The following is a 21,017-nucleotide window of genomic DNA, read 5'->3' as shown; positions in this document are numbered from 1 at the left end:
ACACACCAACATGTTTTCTGTCTGTGGACACAGTTTCACCTCGATTAGGTCAAAGGGGTCAGATAGCGACCGTTCACAGTAAAACATGACACTTCCTGTTCTCAGGGGGCGTGGCCTAAGTGATGTCATCATTTGACCATTGGGTATTGTAGGGGACCTGATGATGATCAATCACTGAATGTTTGGTGCCGCTGTGAGATTTTTTGTAAAAGTTATAACCGTTAAACAGCACAATTTCAATAGGCTTCGCAGCGCTTAGCTGCTCGGGCCTAATAAAGCTGCAGTGGTTTATAATGTACATAATTTGCTTCATTGGTTCCTGCAGATGCTCAGCAGATTTTGCTGCTTAAAGATGCTCCTGAAGAACATGGTCCAGGTTTTGACCTAGAGTGTCCAGAGTCTCTCCCATCAACCATGAATGAGGATGATGAAGAGTTTCTCCTGTCTTCTCACCTTCATCAGCAACACAGAGAGTTACCAGAAGATCACTGTGAAGCAGCAGAACCTATCAGAAAGCAAGATCATGGACATTATTTCAACTCATCAGAGACTGAACTCATTGAGGAGGATGAAGAGGAGGATGAAGTTGATGTAAATAATGTTTTCCGTCAACTTGAACAATTGCCAGATTACAGACCAAAATGTGAATACAGGGAAAATGACAGCAAGGTGAGCCATTCAACTAAAGGTTCTCCAATCTCTGAGGATAAAATGAAATCCTTTACTTCAAAGAAAACCCTAGACTCAAAGAGGAAAGTTCAGGTTAAAATGAAGTTTATCTGTGATGACAATGGTAAAACATGTAAAAAAAATCCAACATCAAAAAGACATGCAAGAACCCTAGCAGGACATGAACATCTCTGTAAATTGTGTGGACACACATTTAACAGAAGTTACTTAGACACACACATGAAAATCCACACAGGAGAGAAACCTTTCAGTTGTGATCTTTGTGAATACAGATGTACCCAAAAATCAAGTTTAAATGTACACATGAGAACCCATTCAGAAGAGAAGCCTTTCAGTTGTGATCTTTGTGGATACAGATGTATCCAAAAATCAAGTTTAAATGAACACATGAGAATCCACACAGGAGAGAAGCCTTTCAGTTGTGATCTTTGTGGATACAGATTTAGCAGAAAATCTAATTTAAATGTACACATGAGAATCCACACAGGAGAAAAACCTTTCAGTTGTGATCTTTGTGGATACAGATTTAGCAGAAAATCTCATTTAAATGTACACATGAGAATCCACACAGGAGAAAAACCTTTCAGTTGTGATCTTTGTGGATACAGATGTAGCATAAAATCAAGTTTAAATGTACACATGAGAATCCACACAAAGTATCAACCTTTCAGTTGTGATGTTTGTTTGCGAAGATTTAGTCAGTTAGGTCACTTGAACAAGCACATGAAAATCCACACAGGAGAAAAACCCTTCAGTTGTTAACTTTGTGCATACAGATGTAGCAGAAAATCTAGTTTAAATGCACAAATGACCATCCACACAGGGAACAAACCTTTCAGTCGTAATGTTTTCTCTTAAAGGTTTAGTCAGAAAGTTCAATTGTTGAACCAGCACATGAAAATGCACACAAGAGAAAAACCTTTCAATTGTGATCTTTGTGGATACAAAGATCACAATGCAAAGACAAGTATTTTTGTGGATACTTGTTAAATGTCTGAACATTTAAACAGACACATAAGAATCCACATGGAATATTAAGCTTTGTGTTGTGATCTTATTGAATCAGATATAAAAATAAATCGAGTTTAACCCTCTTACGACCAACCTGTTGACGCCAACAGGATTCGGCTTGTGTACTTCCCATTACCATAATTTCTGAACAGTTCAACATATCAAAAAATTTCCACAAGTGCAGAAAAGCTGAGACATTGCGCTTTCAGGGCATATGTGATACATTACGGTAGCCACCAATCACAAGAAAGATTCTCCGTTGTGTCATATTTGTCACCTAACCTCTGTATCGAAACTCCTGAACGGTTAGCCGCATTTTAAAAATGCCATACTGTCCAGTATGTCCCCTGCCTCTTGCTGTTGACCACTGGAAACGGGTACCAGCATCCTCTCAACCTGAAGAGGCTAAATAATGCAAAGAGTCAAAATAAAATCTGTCAACATTTCTAAAAAATTCAAGTATAAAACTTAACATTCTAAGGCAAAAACAGGCTCCATTACAATAAACAATCCAGAGTTACTGAATGAAAACTTCCTGATAGCATGGCGGCTAGCTGATTACTGCTAGTTCTGAGTGGCTGTTTCTGACTGAGCGGAGTAATTATGCAGAACAGGGAGGAGATCGATTATTTTTTCAGAGATTATCTGTCTCATGTTAGGACAACTAAAGTTTTAATAAGTATGTACAATTTTTTTTTTTTTAAGTTAGATGCTGCAGCTTTAAGCAGAGGTTCGGTGTGAGAGTCACTGTCAGGTGGAGCAGAAGCGGCGCTCCGTCTGTAGCGTAGCAGCGGTTCAACAGCGAGAACAGAACCAGTGTCTTACATCGCAGCTCGAAGACTTAAATAATTTTGCGGGTTATTTATTTAGCTTTCCGACCGTCATGCTAATCTGGGTGAGTGTTTGTAGCTGTGCGCTGATTTACCTGCTGTCTGATCCTCCATATGTCTTTTTTTACTGCAGTGAGCCTCGATATAGCCAAACTCCGTCAAGTATGGCACTGTTTTTATGCCATATTAGATTTATCATGTTGATGCATGTTGTCGTGCTCCCACCCCGACCCCAAGGTAATTTTCCGCTGCAACACGCAAACTTCCCCATTCACTCAGTGCGTTCAAGTTCCACATCGCTTAGGATTTGTTGCTGCGCGTTTGCGCAGTGTGAAGGAAAGATGAGACCAGCTGCACAGGCAGGCTGCGAAATGAGAAGCAGGTGATCGGTATGTGTGATCGGCAACAAGAGACCGTGATCGGCGATCACCGATCATACACTTTTTCACGGAAAGCAGCTGATTATGTTTTCTAGCGAAGTGAATGTTTAGAATTTAGGAGTGTGAATTAAAATGATGGATTTTCTGTGTTAGAAATGTCTTCTCAGGGTCTTCATTTTCCAATTCTGAGTCCTGCTCTTAACAAGGAGTCTTTGCTTAAGTGGTTCAGTCGGCTGCTGAGAGAGAAACTGAGTGAGGTTTCAACAGTGTATTTGATCCCTTTGTTAGGAATGCTGTTTTCTAGGGATTATTGGTTCTTGTTTAGTGGTGTAAACACTTCTTACTGCCTTAGATTGGTAAGCAGTGTGAACCAAATGTTTGCAAAGATGAACTTGTATCCCAAAGGAGTGTCTTACAAATTCAAGATGGTTCAGTAACTTTTACTTCGAGTTTTTCTGAAATAAATTAATTCCTAAATAGAAATGTGATGCAAAAAACCCCAAATCAAATACACCTCATAAAATCTATGGTAATTGATTCATGCAGTCTAGACTGCATTAAGAAAAATGGGTAACACTTTATTTGAAGGGCTGGGCAAAAGACTGACATGACACTGTCATAAACATGACATAACCTGTCATGAGCATGAAGACGTTTTTATGAATGTTTATGACAGTTGTCATGAAGTGTCATTCAATTCAACTTTGCATTAAATTATCATTTACCAAATCATCCAAAGTTGGCACTTTTAATGGACTTTTAATGCAACTTTGCATGAAGTCATTATTTACCGAATGATGCTTCATGACAACTGTCATAAACATTCATAAAGACTTCTTTATGTATGAAGAAGTCATGTCATAAACATGACGCTGTTTATGACAGTGTCATGTCAGTCTTATCCACACCCTTTCAAATAATGTTACCGAAAAATGTCATAACAAAATTATGCAAAATTTAATGCATTTCTACACAGCATTAATATGCAGTGCCTGCTATTCACATTTCTATTCATTTTACAGAGAATATTTCTAATGTCGGCCTTGCTGCCATTTTCCTTTCTTAGGACACTCGTGGCCACAAGAGTTTCTATGGTACAAAATATTAGCATTTTGTAGCATTAGGCTACAATGCCTGATGCTTTTTAGTTTATCCATCCATCCATTTTCTTTACACCCTTGTCCCTCAGTGGGGTCGGGAGGGGTGCTGGTGCCTATCTCCAGCTAACGTTCCGGGCGAGAGGCGGGGTACACCCTGGACAGGTCGCTTTTTAGTTTATTCCCCCCCAAAAGTTATTCTTACCTTACCAAGGTAAAATTCTAAAAATCTTGAAATTCTAAGGATTTTCCTGAAATGTCTCTTTGAGCGACTACTAGATTTAGGATTTGAGAATGCAGGCCCTGGTCATGTAGACTCTTTTTATTAGAAAAGTTTGCATACCCTAAATTTTCTTTGTTCAATAAAGTAAATTGACTGTTTGCTATATTTTACTTTTATAGTTTGTATCAAAAAAAAAAACAAAAGAACTCATTAAGTGTAATTTTTGTGGGGAGAAGACCCTTCGTATTGAATTCTTGGTGTTCTATTAAGTTGTATTCTGTCATCGAAATAAAACCTTGTCACCTCCCTAAAAATGGTATAATTTATTTATTTTTTGCCTTAATTGTCTTTTGGCAATAAATGAATTGGGCCACTACTTTAAGAAGTGACCTATGCAGCTAACTGGTAACATCCCCTGAACGTTGTCATCACTGTTTGGAGAAGTTTGCAGCTGGTCATCAAAATGAAACGCTATTTAAACGTTCAGCAGATGTTAATTTTTACCTTCACCAATTAACATAACCTGAATGAATGACTAAGATTATAAAGGCAAAAATTGTACAATATTAGTTGTTATTGAAACATTGATCAACATATTTTATTTTTGTTTGCAAAATGGCTTTAATGACATTTGAGAAAATGTAATGTTTAATTGATGGCTATGATGTAAACCAGTCTGAACTGCCTTGTCGCTGCCAAAGGATGCATAAACGGTCCGAAGTCTACACTAAGTTCACCACAAGGTGGCGCATAAGCGCCTCCTATCTGATGGATCCTGAGGATGTTTTTTTGGAAGATTGAAGATTTCCTGAGTAAATGTCTACTACGTTTTTCAAAAATTGCTGTATATTCAAAAAAGAAAAAATGCTGTAACTAATACTATTCATTGTTCCAAATGCAAGGAACAGAAAAACCTTAAATTAGAAATCTACGCACAGCCTGCCAGCCACTAATATCAGCAATGAAATAAGCACACAATATTGACGCAAATTTTCCCACAGTGTTACTGATGACCATCAATCATCCTCTGCGTTTCATTTTAAGAACACTGTGCTTGCCATAGGCCTTGTTGACTCATTTAAAATGTGCCTTTGATAGTTGTAGGACGAAGTTTTGAAAATGGTGTGTGCTGTTAAGTGAATGGAATAGGAGAAATAAGAATTTTGCCTGGTTTTGACTTCATACAGTGAGACAAGATGTTTTATTTTTTTTTCTTTCTTCTTGTTTTCTTCCATGAAATACTGAGAAGATAACTATGACGTGTTTTCAGAAGCAGTAAGCTGGTGAACGGTCTGCAGATGCAGGTGCTGTGGCCCTAGCGGAGGCCATTGTTCTCTCACAGTCCATGGCGGTTGAGAAGCACCCAAGGATGGCCGGATATCCCCCGGGGGTCTGTTTCAGCACCATATGCTGTTCTGCTGCTAAACCCCTCCCCGCCACCACGCCAACTGTTGCACTGGGCTGACCTTCAACCTCACACTTCAGATGCTCGCTCACAAACTTGCAGCTGATGGCCTGGATTCAGAAGTCCTCCCCACATCTCTGATTTTCATCCGTCCCTTGCAGTCAGCAGATTGTAGTGATGTACAAAGGTTGTCTGATGGAGCAAAGTTTCCTGCAGTCATTAGTCCAGGGCGACTTGTGCAATTTTTAGATAATTTTTATGGACAGTAATAAAATAGAACTTTTTGGTTTTATAAATTTCCTGATTATAAGAAGTTGTGTTACACTTTTGATGTAATTAAGAGACTGTAAGTTCAATTTTAGCTGAAGCAAAGACATTTGTCAACATTCCTGCACTTTTGAGATTCTGTTGGACTAATTTCATACTCGGGCATAACACTGGGTTACAAAAAATATTTTTTGGAAGTTGTCAATGTTTTTTCAACCGAATTAGGAATATTTTGCATCACTGAATAAAAACAATGACATCCATTTTTTAAAATCAAGTCAGGTTTTTATTCTAATTTGATTTAGTGAAATCTGATCTTCTGACTATATTGATTACATTTTTGTGACATTATCTGTTCATTTCTGTTTGTATTTCTCATCCATAACATGCCTTACGAGACAAATTGTTTTCTAACAGTTAGTCTAACTGTTAAAAACTTGGATTTTTATAAATTAATAAACACTGATAAGGGTAAATACATGTGAATTGAACATTACGTCTTCATTGTGTAAAATTCTCTGATGTCTGATGAAATCTCTCCTCCTGCTCATCACTCATTGATCCCAGATTCTCAGGAAACTGATCCATATGTGAGAACAAGTCATGCATTCTGATGCTCATGTTGCATCCAGAGTTCAGAAAGTTGATCTGATTGAGCAAAACCAATGTGGTTTTTGAATTCACCACATCAAAATTATCCTAAAACAATTGAAAATTTGTTGGCTGTTGCCAGTGCAATAGGCTGAGCAAAGAAATTAAACAGTTTGTCTATTTATAATGGGTCTGCAGGTGAACTGAATCAGCAGTTTGGACAAAGGTGAGACAGGAACATTAATATATACATATATATATAATATTTATTTAGTGGATTTTACATTTATGTCTTGATTGAGGAAGATTTATGCCACTCTATGACCTGAACACGATTCTGGTGCGTGTATGTGTGGGGTGACCAACATTTTTCAAGACATTTTAACCCCCTTTTGAGGATGCCACTGTTTGACCAAAAAGCATATTTTGACCTGGCCCGTCGGCCTAAAAGCCCAGAACTTGTGTTTTCAAAACAATTGCAACTTTTTTGTGAAAATGAACTGTAATAGAAACTTGCCTCTACCTCCCGAGTCTTTCTTGATATATGCTTTTATGTTTTTGCCAGAGCTGCGCAGTGGTGCAGTTGGTAGCACTGTTGCTTTGTCTGGGTCCTGGGTTTGATTCCCTGTCTTTGCATGTTCTCTCTGAGTTCTCTGCCTTCCTCCCACAGTCCAAAAAACATGACTGTCAGGTAAATTGGTTTCTCTAGAGTGTGTGTGCACGTGGTTGGTTGTTCTGTCTCTGTGTTGCCCTGCGACAGACTGGCGACCTGTCCAGGGTGAACCCCGCCTCTCACCCAAAACGTTCGCTGGAGATAGGCACCAGCACCCCTCCCATCCCCACTAGGGACAAGGGTGTTAGAAAATTGAGTTTTTTTGCTAGCCTATTATTTCTGGGATAAAGGTCAAAAGGAAGGTGTGTGTGTGTGTGAAGGCATGAGAAAGAAAGGAAGAGAACTTGATCCCTTTAAATAGGAACTGTAACGTTTTACTGTCCTTCTCTGACTTTGAAGCTATTCTGTCACACATAACCCACTGACTTTGATCCCAATCATGAGCGTTTCCTTCCACTTTCACACCCAGATCCTCCACCCTCCACCCATTTCGCTGTTAGCTAATTATCCTGTTCCCTTCACAAGGCCAGCAGATATTAAACAAAATGCTTTATATGCAATGCTAACTGAATAATGCTCACGAGTACATTGTGAAAAAGATGGCTCCTAAAGGTTTTTAAGAGGTGAAATCTGGCTGGTTATTTAGTAAACTACTGATCTGGAATCAGGAGTAAGGGGCCGCAGTGCTGTGAGGACCACCACTGGTCCAGACAGGATGTAACAGGAATTTGTTAACGTTCATTGTAGCAGGGGTGAGACTAAAAACACTTATGAGGAGGTGCGACTGTTTCAGTGTGCATCATGCTGGGGAGCACACTTTGATTTAACAACTTAAAGCGTACTGATGTGTTAAAAAGCCAAAACAGAGAAGTTTAAATCCTGAACTGCTTTTCAGATTAAACTTGGGGTTAGCAACTAAAATCCTTGAGAAATGCTACTTTCGGATGCATCCCTGTTCCAACAAATTGCCTCCTTAGAGTGTCAGCAGGTTTTGCAGATGGCGGGTTATTAAACCATTCATTTGATTGAGCTGTGGTGGAGGAGGGACGCATCCAAATGCTGCGGGAACTCGAGGACTGAACCTGCTGACCCCTGGTCGAAACACTTGAGTCTACTCTACCTTGCAAGATGAACCTCACCAAACCTGCTGAACTTTATCCCATTTTGTTGCGTTACAACCACAAATTTTAATGTGCTGTAATGGGATTTTGTGCGACCAACACAAAGTGATGCAACACTGTAAAAAGAAAGGAAAGGGATTCGTGATTTTTGAGTAATAATAATCTAATAAGTATGATGTGCATATACATTTAACCATATTTACTGTAGTGCTGGTAAATGATACCCCGTCCAACCAGCTGCCTTTAGTAGTCATTTAAGAGTCCAGCTCTGTAAAATGTAATCTGATTGTAAATCCATTTGTTCTGTGAAGGCCTTAGCGGTTTGTTAGAGAACATTACTAACAAACAAAAAAAAAAAAACAGCATCATAAAGACTGAGGAACACAGCAGGTAGGTCACTAAAAACATTGTGTTTTAAAATTCAAAGCAGAGTTCGGTTAAACAACAATATCCCAGTTACGTTTTGCTCAATTCATCATCTGAAAATTGGAATACAAAACTAGAAGTCAATGCAAGTCACCTAAGCTGACAGACCTGGGAGAGCAATGTTAAGAGAAGCAGCCAAGAGGCCAATGTTATCCCTGGAGGAGCTGCAGATAACTGCAGCTCAGGTGGCACAAGATTGACCAGGTTGTCATTTTTGGCGGAAAAGCATAGAAAGTCCACTTTGATGTTTGCCACAAGCCATGCTGAGGAGGAAGCAGTCGGGACAAAAATGTAGCTTTTTGGCCTGTATAGATGATGCTAAACATGGCAGAAAACTAATTTCAGCTCAAGATAAACAAGTTTACGAGTGAAACAAGGTGTGAGATGCCTCATGATGTGGGGCTGCTTTTGTTCAACTTGAGACTGAAGCAGTTTCACCTTTCAACAGGACAACCTGAACATACTGACTGACTGAGCATGCAGAGGTTTCAAGCAAAAATTGCAAAAAGTAAAAAAAAAAACCTTTTCAGATTTTTATTTGCAAACATTTTAAGACCCATCTTTCAAGTTCATTTTCCCAAGAGCGAACTAGTTTGTGTTGACTTATACCATAAATCCCAATAAAACGCATCAAATTTTGTGCTTCTTATGTGACAAAATCTGAAAAGGTCTTAGAACTGCCACACATATTTTGTGCATTGATTTAGTTTCACACTCCATCAGCCAAAAGCATTTCAGCTACATTATTTTATTCAGCAGAATTCAAACAGTTAATTAAACATTGTTACAACGTAAAGAGGCTATGTGTCTCATAAGCTACAGCAATACACGAAATACCATTATTTATATTAATCAGAGGCATTGCCAGACCTCTCAGGTGCTAAAAAGAGCTTTTCTCCTCATCCAAACTCCATGTACACAGTTACACACAGAATAAGTGTGACCGCCTTCAACTGGTCCTTTTCTGTCCTTTGTTGGGTTCTAAGTGTTGAGAGGGGACGTTCTTTTATCCCCCAGGTGTGAAGAGAAGTCTTAAGAGAGTACTCAAAGCCAGGGTGTCAGGACTGAGGAAGGAAGGGGGAGAGTCCTTTCAGGAGGTCCCAAGCTCCAGCGGCCCACAAGAATTGGGGCCCTGCTGATAAGAAAAAGGAAAAACTCCACCCTTTAGTGCACTTATTAAGTTTTTTTTTTTTTTTGTGATTTCCAAAAGAACTATATGTGTGCTTATGGGTCAAATGTTGCTCCGTCTGCCTAAACTTGTAATTTATTTAGTGAATTTCTACACTTCCCAGAATGCAGAAGAAAGGATGTACAGTAGCTGCACCTCAATAAGAGCGAATAGATCCAGGTCCACAGAAGCTAGGTTTGGTCCCGTTAATAGAAATGGAAATCAGTGCGGGGCGATCATCTTAAGACTTTCAGTGCATGTCAGTTGGCAGTTCTTGAATTGGTTAAGTAAGTCCAGAAATGCTTCCGCAGCAAATGGTGCTCATGTGTTGCAGGGTGGAGTTTTCTCTTTCTGAAGGAGGCGCAGTGGCGCTTCACATTAAAGAAATCCCACAATTCCTGTTTCCAGCAGATCCCAGCTGCAGCTACAGACCTTTCCTACCAAGGCCTCCACATACACTGAGGGTATGTAACGGTGGGCATGCTCAGGGCCTCCCCTCTCTCCGCTCCCTCCGTCGAGCTCTGGTTGTGCTCGCTGTCCGTCTCGTCCAGGTCTGAGCACAATTCATCAGTGGACGAGTTGGAAAGGGCCGGGGTCGGGCAGGGCCCCTCAGCGGTGCCGAGCCAAGTGCTGCCGTTGGTCCCTGGAGTGTCCGTGATCAGGTCCATCAGGACGTCCTGGAGGTGGTCCTCGTTCAGCGGCATGCACTCCAGCAGGTGGTTGAGGAGCTCGGCCGCCACCGTGGCGTCTATGCCCGGACAGTTGGACACAAACATGTGGACCTCGTGCATGCACTGGATGTAGCCGGCTGCGAACCTCTCGCTGGCTTCCCGGCTGAGTGCATCGGCCTCTGAGGGAGGAGAGTCGAAGGAAATGACATTACAGTACTGCTGCACAGCGGCTCTGCATGCAGTAAACTGATCAAGAGGAAAAAAAAACACAAACTAGTTTCTGTCACATCAGTGCTACGGTATGAAATGTTTTTAATAAAATCCCAAACAAAGTGCCAGGCTGAACAGAATATTACTGCTGTCCCTCCTCCGGAAGATGCTGCACACTGCAGGTCGGCAGGCTGAAAATGGATGGCTGCAGTTTTCCCTAACAGCAAGATTAAACATGGATCCAATCACATTAAAGTTCTAATAGTAATGTAGGAAAATACTAAAGTAGTGTCACTCTTCCAAAGAGCAAAACAGCTGAAGGGACAACATACAGTGGAAAAACAATTTATTTTAAAACTCAGAATGTATTCTATGTTTTTCTTTATGTCTTTGAATCAAAAGTAAAACAATAATAAATAAAATGTCATAGCAACTATTTGAAAGATGAACTGGTGAGGGTTTCTGATCCCCAGTTTTATTTTAGGTCTGATTAAAACATATAAGTAAAAATCTGCTGCAGGAAGCTGGAAAAAAAAGTAGAGCAGTAGTTTGGAATCCTCCAAAAATGTTCTTTGGTTATGATTTCACTTAAAAAAAAAACCCATATTTTACTTGGTAATCACGATTTAAAGCAGTTAAATTATGTTAAGCATTTTCTTTTACTCTTTTAAACAGATATAGAAACTATGAAATACTCTCATGTCTGAACTGAACTAAAGAACTAAGATATCAACGCTAAAGCTGAAGTTTCTCTAGCTGATAATAAATTATATTATTTTAATCATGATACTATTTATGATAAAATATCTCCCAATAAAACTATCATGTCAATTCAAAATATTTGCCAACATGGACCAATAATGAAGACATTTTCAATGGTATGTGAATACAAAATAATCAATACATGTTATCACAACTGAAATGAATCAGTTTATTCAGAAAAAATATCTGTTTTTTCAGCATCACAGAAGTATAAAAGCTGTGTCATTCTATAACTCTCAATCTGCTAAAAGGTGAATAATTTTGGTTCTGACCTTGAGTCCGGTTCTTGAGAACATCCTCCACCTTCTTCACTGTCATCTCCAGAACCTCTGCGTTCTCCATTTTGGAATGGAGCTACGGAAATGGAAAGTAAAAGTCAGATCAGCTCCATGAAATAAACCGGCCTGCAGTAAGATACTGCGGTCCAGCGTGTGCGCCGCATACTCACGTCTGTATCCGCCAGCAGCGTCCGAAGCTCCTGCAGACTTTCGTTGATGCGAGCTCGTCTCTTCTTCTCCACCAAAGGTTTCCTGACCTAAAGGATTCCAGAAAGAAAACGAGCATTTATCTTCACTTGGAATATAAATGCGATTAACTTAGAAACGTAGTAAAACATCCCCTTGTCTCTGCACGCAGCGTGACAAGTGCGCCACACCATCATTGCCGCACCTTTCTGTCCGCTTTCTGAATCCCGTAGCAGGACTCGTCCTCCTCCATGTAAAGTCCGGCGGTGCCGGGCCGGGCAGCGGGGGCCATGTTGGTCGGAACGCCGCGTCTGTGGCTTCTTCCACTGCAGCTTTTCGCCTTCTGTGTCGTCCGTGAAAGGGGGGCAGCTGGCAAACAGAACCGGTTACAGGCAGACGGAGGAGGGGAGAAAGGCAGGCGAGGCGCCCTGTGTTTATTGTACCACCCCTGTGTGTCGTGCTGCCGGCGCTGACTGGCTGTTGTTGGTATTTATAGGGGCTCATTAACATGTGAATAGAGGCTGGAGCTGCAGGCACTGAGGGCCAACAGAGCGCACACGGCCGGAGCCAATCAGCGATCAGCTCCTTTGTCTGTGGTCAACCCCGGTGAGCGCCCCGAGAAGATGGACCGGCTTTAATCACACAATATGTTGGGTTAGGGGAACGGCCGCGCAGTTATTCCCCCGTAATGAGCAGCTGGCGCTTTAAATCCGCTGCATAAAATAAAGCATGCTTTAAGTCATTTACTGTTTGTAGAGGTGGGTGACAACTAGTTACATTTACTCCGTGATGTTTACTTGAGTTGAAAATTTTAGAAGTATTTTTTTTCTTTACTACACCTTACTTTTTACTTTTATTTGAGTATTACTATCTTTTTATTATTTATCAATATTTTAATTAGTGCTTTTATATGGACCAACTTCTGTCTTACAGTTGTTACTGATAATGATATTGATGATGATTAAGTATTGCTACTCTTAAGTAAAATTTCGACCTATTAAGAGTAACTGCAATGCACAAGAAAAGTGAGACTTGTTTGTAATCAGATTTGTTAAAGTTAGTTTCTACCTGCTGACTGGGTTTGATTAGGCAAAGTGAACACTATTGTCACTGGAAGTACTGTAAATACTGTGGTATTTCATGTTTCTAGTTTGATTTTAAACACATTTCAGTTGGAAAAGAGTTTTTGTTTTTGCCTAAATTTACTATTTTGTTTTCATGTTAATTATTTGTAAGATTTTATTTTCCTTTTTAGTTCAAAATCACATTACTTGAGTAGCTTTTTTTTTTTAATTAAATACCTTTTTTTTTTACTCTTAATTGAGTAATATCTTGGATGACTTCTACTTTTACTTGAGGTAAAAGTATGGAAGTAGTGCTATTCTTACTTGAGTACAATTTGTGGGCACCCTACCCACCTCTGACTGTTAGTAATATTCTGAATGTTCAATAGTTTTTAATGCAACTCTATTGGACTGACGGTGTTCAACGTTTTTCCATTTCCCCCTTCAAATTTCAATGTATTTAATTGGGATTTTGTGTGCATAAGTTTCGCTGCCCTCCCGCCTCTCTTTGCGCTGGGAGTTGTTGCCTGAGCCTCAGCAGATCCACCCGGCTGTTTGGCGGATGTAACGTGATGCCTTCAGTTGGCAGCTGCTGCTGGCGGCCCCTCGGCCAGAACTGAATCAGCCGGGGGAATTAAGGGCCCTTCTCCAAAAAGAAAGCGACAGGTGTTGGCCTGCGCCTCGTTTGTTCTCTCTGTTGTTTGGTGTCTTCGTATTTGAGCGTAGCGGCTTTCTCACGTAGTCTCCCCCCGCTGCGTGAGAGATGATTTTTATTGATAACCTGCTCCACTGACCGCGACTCAGTGTCTCTGAGTGCAGTGGCAACTATGAAGATGTCCTGCTAAAATTAAGCACCATGCACCCTGCAGATTATTTATAGCATATTATTGTTTTCTTTTTTGGTAAAAAGTGTGCGGTACTACGTCTGGATAGTCCTTACGCACAGTGTCTATTTGTTTCTGTCCAACGAGGCCCCTCACCCCTCTGCCCTCCTTATTATACATGTTCTGTACACACCATTATCATGCTAATCGTCCCCATAATGGAGGAGAGCCGTCTGTTTGGAGAAAAAAAAAAAAAGACAGCAAGCAATTGTGAACCCATGCAGGTAAATGAATTGATTCGTTTTCCAGGTGCGGTTTTTTTTGTTTTTGTTTTTACACGCACAGTATTTGTCCAATTTGCGCGCAAAATGTCTGGAAACAACTGAAGGAAGCGCTGCAGACTTTTGAAGTGGAGTTTTGTGTTTTTGGCACCTCGCCACCTTCACATTACTGTTCCCGGGCTGTAATGGTGCGCGCAGAGGGGAGAGAGAGCAGCTGTCTCGGCTTGCTTTTGTTGTGGAGCTGCGCTGAGGGACCAGACGTCCCCCTCTCTATTTTTCTCCCTCTTATTTTGGAGCATCCACCTGACTGCATGCCTTAGGCGATCATAACAACAACAGCAAGAGTAAAATAATCTAAGAACTCACAGATTACAAACATAATTGATTTCACATCGCCTTTTTCCAAACTGAGAAATCCTCGCAGAAAACAATCAATAGTAAATCATCTGATAACTTTATTCTAAAGTGCAAATAAAATCCAATTACGACTTGCAGCGGCTCATTGTCCAACTCTTTTGTGAAGATATGCTGTCGGCTATAAAGCTATAAATTTGAGAAGAAAGCAGAAGTGTCATGCTTTTAATTAAAAATGTTATTTATAGCAGAAAGGAATGACCATGGAATAGGAAAACATCAACAATCCACGAAATATTTCAAGCAGCAACTTGGAGAGTCGTCATTTATCTGATCGTTTACACTGTAATAAATGCATCACATCTTATGCATTAAAAATAAACAAGTTTAGGGTATTTTGCTAACCGAGGACAAATATAGATTTACCAGAACCGGCTCGGTTTTGGGCTTAACACAACATATTAAGTTAAGTATTCAATTGAAAAGATGAATTTGAGTAATTAAGGTCTACATTAAGACAAGAAGGTTGAAAAATGACTTTAAATGGGGCCTATTTATATGGACTTCATCACCAGTTTTTTGGTCAATGGTAAACATTTCACTTACTTGTGCAAACTACATAAAAGGTAAAAGTTTAAATTTAGATTTAGTGAACAACCTCTTTCATGCTGTAGTGAACTGATAGCATTAGTACAACCCTCTGACATTAACATAATCATACAACATCATTTTAACACCAAAGGGATGCAGGAAAAGTACATTTCTGTTTTCCAAGAAACAGTGTGTCTGTTTGCACCCTGTAAGGACACATGTTGGATCTCAGGGTAATGAGTGTCTTTCTGCTCCATTACCTTAACGTAACGGCAGAAAAATTGCTTGTTTGATGCCAACTCTTGGTAATGTGTTTATGTTTTTCTAGTAGGAAACAGTGACCCAAAGAGGAAAAAAGAAATGTAAATGGATTGGAGTCACTATAATCAATTTGTGTCAGTGGTCTTGACTTTTAAAATTATGTCAAACAACTAATGGCTGCACTTTAAAATAAGATAATGCATCTTTATTTTAGGTTTAAACTAATGTGTCATTAATAATCAGCAAAGACGACTTTCTGCAATGTCCTTTTGCAAAAGTCTTATTGTCGACACACATCGTTCAAGAACAACTGTAGATAAATGAAGTAGTCGATTAAGCTTTTAATGAGTAAGTAAGACTTTATTATCATTAATATTAATGCTTAGGTTAAATAGTAAAGAAATGAGGACATAAATCTATGCAACACCAAACAAAAGGTCAAAGAAGCAAAATCCTGCCATATATTAAGAAATAAATAGATGTTAATACAATAAATAAAGGAAATATTAATAAGAGCCTTCTATAATGCAGGCTACAAGAAATCCACTTCTTTAGGGAAGTACTGAGAAAAGGTCTGAGTCATCATAGCACACCTAAAAGCACTGGAACAAAATCGCCCCACTTCTTTGTCTTCTGAATATCTATAAGATACATAACAGAGGATGGTCTAACAAAACGGACAACTAAGATCGTCGATCCACCAGTTCACCACGGCCTCCACATCTCCAGCATCCCCAGGTGTGAGCTGTGGAGTCCTGGCCTCTCCTGAAGCTCAGCGACCCGACCGGGTGGATCTTCTTTCTGGTGTCGCCTCCCAGTCGGGGCGTCCCTGCTACTGGGTGAGGGAGGGAAACCTTGGCTGGTCCAAAGTGGCACGTCCTGCCTCTGTGTGGGGCGGCTCAGCTCTCGGTTGGATCTGGGAAGGGACTTGAGAAGGTGGTTGAGGAGCCGGGAGCCGAGGGTCTTGTCCATCCAGTTGCAGGTGAGGAGCATGTTGTGGACCTCATGCATGCACTGGATGTAGCCTGTGCTGTATCTCTGCTGGGCCTCCAGGCCCGACGTTGGGTCTGGATGAGAAAGAGAGAGAAAAACAGAAGAAGTTAGTGCTGCAATGAGCATCCAGTGTCGCATTTATATAAAGCCCCAATATGCTTGTCTGAATAAAAAACATATATTTTTTATAAAAAATGTTTTTCATATTATGCACACAACAGTAGTATCTTCCTCAATCCCCTGTTGTATCGAATCCTGCCCTCTGGTGGAGGATCCATGTATTACACCTCACAAGTAACATCTCTATTCATCAAATGTTTTTATAACTTTACTTTTTGTAGCATTTAGATCTAGACAACAAGACAGTAAAATGTGGAAGATTGCAGAAAATAACAGAAGAAACACAAGAACTGCAGTTGTGTGTTGTTAAAGTTTGGAACTGATTGGGAACAAAACTCAAGCAATGTACCAATATTCATCAATTTACAACAAGATAAAGAAATATTTGGTCACAGTAATGGCTGCTAACAGGGGGTCTGATTGGCTCAATTATGTATATTTGTATGTTACGACTATGATAACTATATATTGCATATGATGATTTATTTTTTTACATTGCTATTGATGTAGAAATGCTCATAAGACAGAAATAGGAAGCAGTAAATGGCAGCAAACACATAATTTATTTATTATTAATAAGATAAATAATATTAATAAGATAAATAATTCATTGTTTATCTTATTAATAGCTAAGTTAACATATAAAGCTATGCTAACATATTTTTATTTATTTTTTTCTTGCTTGGGGCTTTAAGCGGCCATAAGTAATGCGCCTATGCTGCCCTCTGCTGCCTAATAGCAGTAGTGTGGCTGTAGCTCAGATTGCTTTTGTTTGGAGATTTTTCTAAGTTATTATAAGCGAACACAGTGGAACATTTTTACAGAAAATATAGTAAAATATAATGTTTTTTTTTTTTAACAATAAAACAATAAACGTGAAACCACACGTGTCAAAAACAAGCCTAAACTTCCTCACCATTCAGTGTATTATTCTGGATGTTCTGTAAATGTTTCACCGTCATCTCCAGGATGTCTGCCTTTTCCAGTTTGGATTGCTGTGGAGAAGAAAGACGCGCTAAAATAATAAAAAAAACAACTCTGCTTAAAGAGCAGATGGGAGACACGTGTTTGCGCTCACATCTAGCCTAAAGGCTCCGATCACAGTTTCTTTCAGCTGATCCAGACAGTTGTTTATCCTCTCCCGTCGTTTCCTCTCTATGAGCGGCTTCCTCAGCTGCAACAACAACATTTCATGAAGCCAAGCAGCACACCAATGAGTATAAAAACACGATACTACGTTAAACGGAGCGATACCTTTCTCTCCTCCTTGGCTCTGGGGGGTTTCTCCGCGTTGTGCGCCGCAGAAGATGCAGTCATGTTTAACCCGGTGTGCTTCTGTCCCTTCTGAGTCTCAGCGCGTCTCTAGGGTCCTCGGCGCGCCACGACCCTCTTATTTATAGGCCGCGATTAGCATGTGAATAACCCAACTCTTTGCCTGCAGGATTTTCCCACACACGGGGTCCCCATCAGTCAAGTCTGACAGGTCACTGGCTTCATTCAGTGACCGGCAGAGCCCAGAAAAAAAAAAAAAAAAAAAAAAAAAGTCTCACCAGCAACAGATGTCCAGCCTGAAACCAAGCACGACCTTCCCCCCACACAACAGCAGAAAAAACCCTGAGTTTCCCTTTTCTCCCTGTGTTGAACAAGAAGGTGCAATTACCTTGTTTCACCCTGGGGAGCCCGGGGCCCATTCTCACAGTGAGAGCAACATTAGACTGCTCTGTCTGAGGAAAGGCCAAAACCTTCTTCCACAAGGCTCACTGCCACACAAGAGAGAGACAAATCACCTACAAATGGACTGAAATGGTGAGATTTTCTAACAATATAGCCTCAAACTCCGTTTTTTTTTTACTGTTTCAATTTACAGTGATGTGCACATTTTTAATTTAGCCCCTTTTTAATTTGATGTTCCTAAATAAAATCCAGTGAAACCAATTTACTATAAGTCTGATGACCAGAGACCATCAATGTTTAATTTAATCTAAGTCTAAATCATTTTATTTATGTATTTATTTTACTCTTTATCAACAATTTACAACAAATTTACTAAGAAAAAAAAAGTTATTCCAGTTCAGTCACTTGTTGCCCTTGTTCCCCTTTCCCAAACAGTGTTAAGTTCATTATTCAAATCAGTTTTGAAAAGTTTTCTGTCTAAGTTCAGATGAGACATAAACTACCTTCATCAAAAACACTGAACATACCGTTGCCATGGTGAAAACTGACGGTGGCAGCATCACACTGTGTGGATATCTTCAGTTTGCAGAGTCAGAGTAAATGCTCATAATAGATGTCAAGATGAACATAAAAATACTGGAAGAAATCCTGCTGCAGTCTGGAGATGTTGGTGAAGGGTAACGTCTGAGTAGGACATCTACTCTAACCATAGATCAAGATTTGCTTATGTGTTAAAATGGCCTAATCAAAGTCCAGACTTAAATATCAGAATTTCTGGCATTCTTGAGAATCGGTAAGAAGCCTTCGTCCAAGCTGATAGACAAACACTTTAATAAAAACTTAAAGTAAGAACTCATGGGAGTGAAAACAAACGTCTCATACTTTTTAGAGTTTTATTTGTACAAAACATTTGAAACAACATTTTCCTTTACAGTTATGGCAACTTTGTGTTGGTCTATAATTCCACATAAATACACTGATGATAATTGGTGTAGTGTGTCACAATCTCTTTGAAATCCACCTTGATCCACAGTTGGAAGAATAAGGGGCGTCTTCACTTCTTGCTTTGATCATATTCTGAGCTTAAAAACATTTCCGGGTAACATTTGCCGCTAGCAGATGTCAAACCGGCCAGATGTCCTCTCCCCTCGTCTCACTCACCCCTTCACCCCACCTCAAAGCTGGGGCCCCCTGTATCAGAGCCACGCGACTGCCAGGCGAATGCCGGGTCGTGGGAAACCGGGCCGGACAAAAGCGTGCATTCATCTGAACCTAATCAGCATGAAGAAAGTAATAACCTTCAGAGTGTGTGGACAGTCCAGCAGGAGGAGGAGGCTGAGGGTCTGACAGGTGACCAGTTAGGACAGAGTCCTTAGGAAGTGTTGTGGCCACAAATCCATCCATCATCTTCCAAACATTTATAGGATCATAATTTAAATAAATAGCATAATTTTGAGCATATTCTTTGAAATGACCTTCTTATCTTCATAACAAATGATCAAAGGTATGTTCAGTCTTAGGTCAGTAACTGCTGACAATTAGCTACCATAGCTGTGGATATGCTACAAAGCTCTCCACTGTGATGTCATCAGGTGACTCTGATCACAGCCAAGCAATAAACAGATGCTTAAAGTAAATCAATGCATGAATGTGGCAAAACTTTCTTCAGCTGAACAGAAACAAAACTAAAGGGGGAGCAGCCAAAGTCCAGCACATAGATCAGTTATTACAGCTAGCAACAGCTAATGAGGCCCAAACAGATGTAAAACTCAGACCTGAACTTTCAAAGACACATAAAAAGTCAGTCTTTTATCACCTGAAGAACATTAAGATTAAAGGATAAATATTCCAGCAAAATCCAGCATGCATTTATATTTAGTTGCATTGATTTGTGTAACAGTGTCTTCACACAGGTTGCCTTAGAAAGTCAGACAGCTGCAGCTGATTCAGAGCGCTGCTGCCTCTTCTGTCTCCATGCCAATTTGTTGCCTTGGTGTTCACTCCCTCCCACCATCCAGTTGATGTTGGTCCACCAGCATCGGGTTGTTTTTTTTTTTGTTTTTTTTTTTGGAGTTTGAATTTTTTATTTTGATAAAAAAAATCTGGCACACAACTTAATCACAACTTCACATGACACCTGGTCGTTTAGGCCCCTCCCACATGCAGTGAGAGCATGGGAGGGGTGACCAATGATTCCTCTGTGGACTGAAAGTTGGCCACCAGGCGGGTTTTCAGGATGGATGGTGGACGGATGGATAGCCTTCTTCCTGAATTTGGTTCCTTTTAACAGCCAACCCATGACAGAGATGCCAAAAAATGCAACACAAGGTAATAACAACCAACCAAACCTGGCTTTTTAAGGCAGAATTCATACAAACATCAATTCAACAAACTTTACAGAAAGATCAGAATGCAAAATCAAAGATCAGGAGAAATTAAATTATTTTGAAGTTGGAACATGAGATACTGTTAGACCACCACTGCTTATGAACTCCTGACTGAATGTCAGTCAGGAGAATTATCTTTTAGCAAATCAAAAACTGCTCTGCCATCTTTTTCAGAGAAGAAAGTTTTTCTCCGTCTCACGTTTTTACTAGGGATGCACCAATTTATCGGCCATCCAATTTATTAGTGCCGATGTCCCTAATCTTGGGAAATGGGTGATCGGCCGATTTTTACATCTGAAGCCGATCTTAGTTACTGATTTTATCAACCTCGGCAAAGACATTTAAATCAACTGTTATCTTCTTCTGCTCTGCTGTGAGAGAGCTATGACCAGCAGACCGTCCCACCAGATCAGGTCTATATGTTTGGAGTTAACAACAGTCATCTCACTGTTGGCAACTCATCAACTTTCTTGCTACATTTAGCAACATTTTAGATAAAAAAAAATTGGTATCGGCCAAAATTAGAATTGGCAGGTCAG

General features: G+C 40.0%; 2 protein-coding genes and 2 long non-coding RNA genes across 5 annotated transcripts in view; 1 reads left to right on the top strand and 3 right to left on the bottom strand.

The window, feature by feature from the left end:
* LOC103155960 (uncharacterized) overlaps positions 1-887 on the top strand; it is an 8,506-nt gene extending 7,619 nt beyond the window's left edge. For both annotated transcript variants that reach the window (XR_001659566.1, XR_001659565.1), the window contains exon 4: positions 326-887. This is a non-coding gene — a long non-coding RNA (uncharacterized LOC103155960). The remainder of the gene's footprint in view (positions 1-325) is intronic.
* Positions 1-995, bottom strand: part of LOC107833802 (uncharacterized) — an 11,528-nt gene extending 10,533 nt beyond the window's left edge. The window contains exon 1 of the long non-coding RNA XR_001659567.1: positions 935-995. This is a non-coding gene — a long non-coding RNA (uncharacterized LOC107833802). The remainder of the gene's footprint in view (positions 1-934) is intronic.
* An 8,391-nt stretch (positions 996-9,386) lies between these two features.
* On the bottom strand, positions 9,387-12,486 carry her13 (hairy-related 13). The gene is made up of 4 exons (XM_007577856.2): positions 12,135-12,486; positions 11,914-12,000; positions 11,738-11,819; positions 9,387-10,672 (listed from the first exon to the last, which is right to left on the bottom strand). The coding sequence occupies exons 1-4, from the start codon at positions 12,219-12,221 to the stop codon at positions 10,260-10,262; spliced, it is 669 nt and encodes a 222-aa protein (XP_007577918.1). The 5' UTR covers positions 12,222-12,486; the 3' UTR covers positions 9,387-10,259.
* Positions 12,487-15,637: 3,151 nt separating this feature from the next.
* her8.2 (hairy-related 8.2) lies at positions 15,638-17,818 on the bottom strand. Its single transcript, XM_007577855.2, has 4 exons — positions 17,672-17,818; positions 17,496-17,591; positions 17,334-17,412; positions 15,638-16,371 (listed from the first exon to the last, which is right to left on the bottom strand). Exons 1-4 carry the CDS (start codon positions 17,732-17,734, stop codon positions 16,010-16,012), a joined length of 600 nt encoding a protein of 199 aa, XP_007577917.1. The 5' UTR covers positions 17,735-17,818; the 3' UTR covers positions 15,638-16,009.
* Positions 17,819-21,017: the final 3,199 nt, after the last annotated feature.

The sequence above is a fragment of the Poecilia formosa genome, unplaced genomic scaffold (genome assembly GCF_000485575.1).
Source record: "Poecilia formosa unplaced genomic scaffold, Poecilia_formosa-5.1.2 Scaffold457, whole genome shotgun sequence".
In the NCBI taxonomy this organism is placed as follows: Eukaryota; Metazoa; Chordata; class Actinopteri; order Cyprinodontiformes; family Poeciliidae; genus Poecilia; species Poecilia formosa.
This window is presented reverse-complemented; position numbering and strand designations above follow the sequence as displayed.

Excerpts from the sequence above, each read along its gene's own strand:
- her13 (XM_007577856.2), bottom strand. The coding sequence starts at position 12,221 with ATGGCCCCCGCTGCCCGGCCCGGCACCGCCGGACTTTACATGGAGGAG. Across the intron at positions 11,820-11,913 it reads CGCTGCTGGCGGATACAGAC|CTCCATTCCAAAATGGAGAA; the intron begins GTGAGTATGCGG and ends CCATTTCCGTAG. Across the intron at positions 10,673-11,737 it reads TCTCAAGAACCGGACTCAAG|AGGCCGATGCACTCAGCCGG; the intron begins GTCAGAACCAAA and ends CTCCTCCCTCAG.
- her8.2 (XM_007577855.2), bottom strand. The coding sequence starts at position 17,734 with ATGACTGCATCTTCTGCGGCGCACAACGCGGAGAAACCCCCCAGAGCC. Across the intron at positions 17,592-17,671 it reads GAGCCAAGGAGGAGAGAAAG|CTGAGGAAGCCGCTCATAGA; the intron begins GTATCGCTCCGT and ends TTGTTGTTGCAG. Across the intron at positions 17,413-17,495 it reads TCGGAGCCTTTAGGCTAGAT|CAATCCAAACTGGAAAAGGC; the intron begins GTGAGCGCAAAC and ends TCTTCTCCACAG.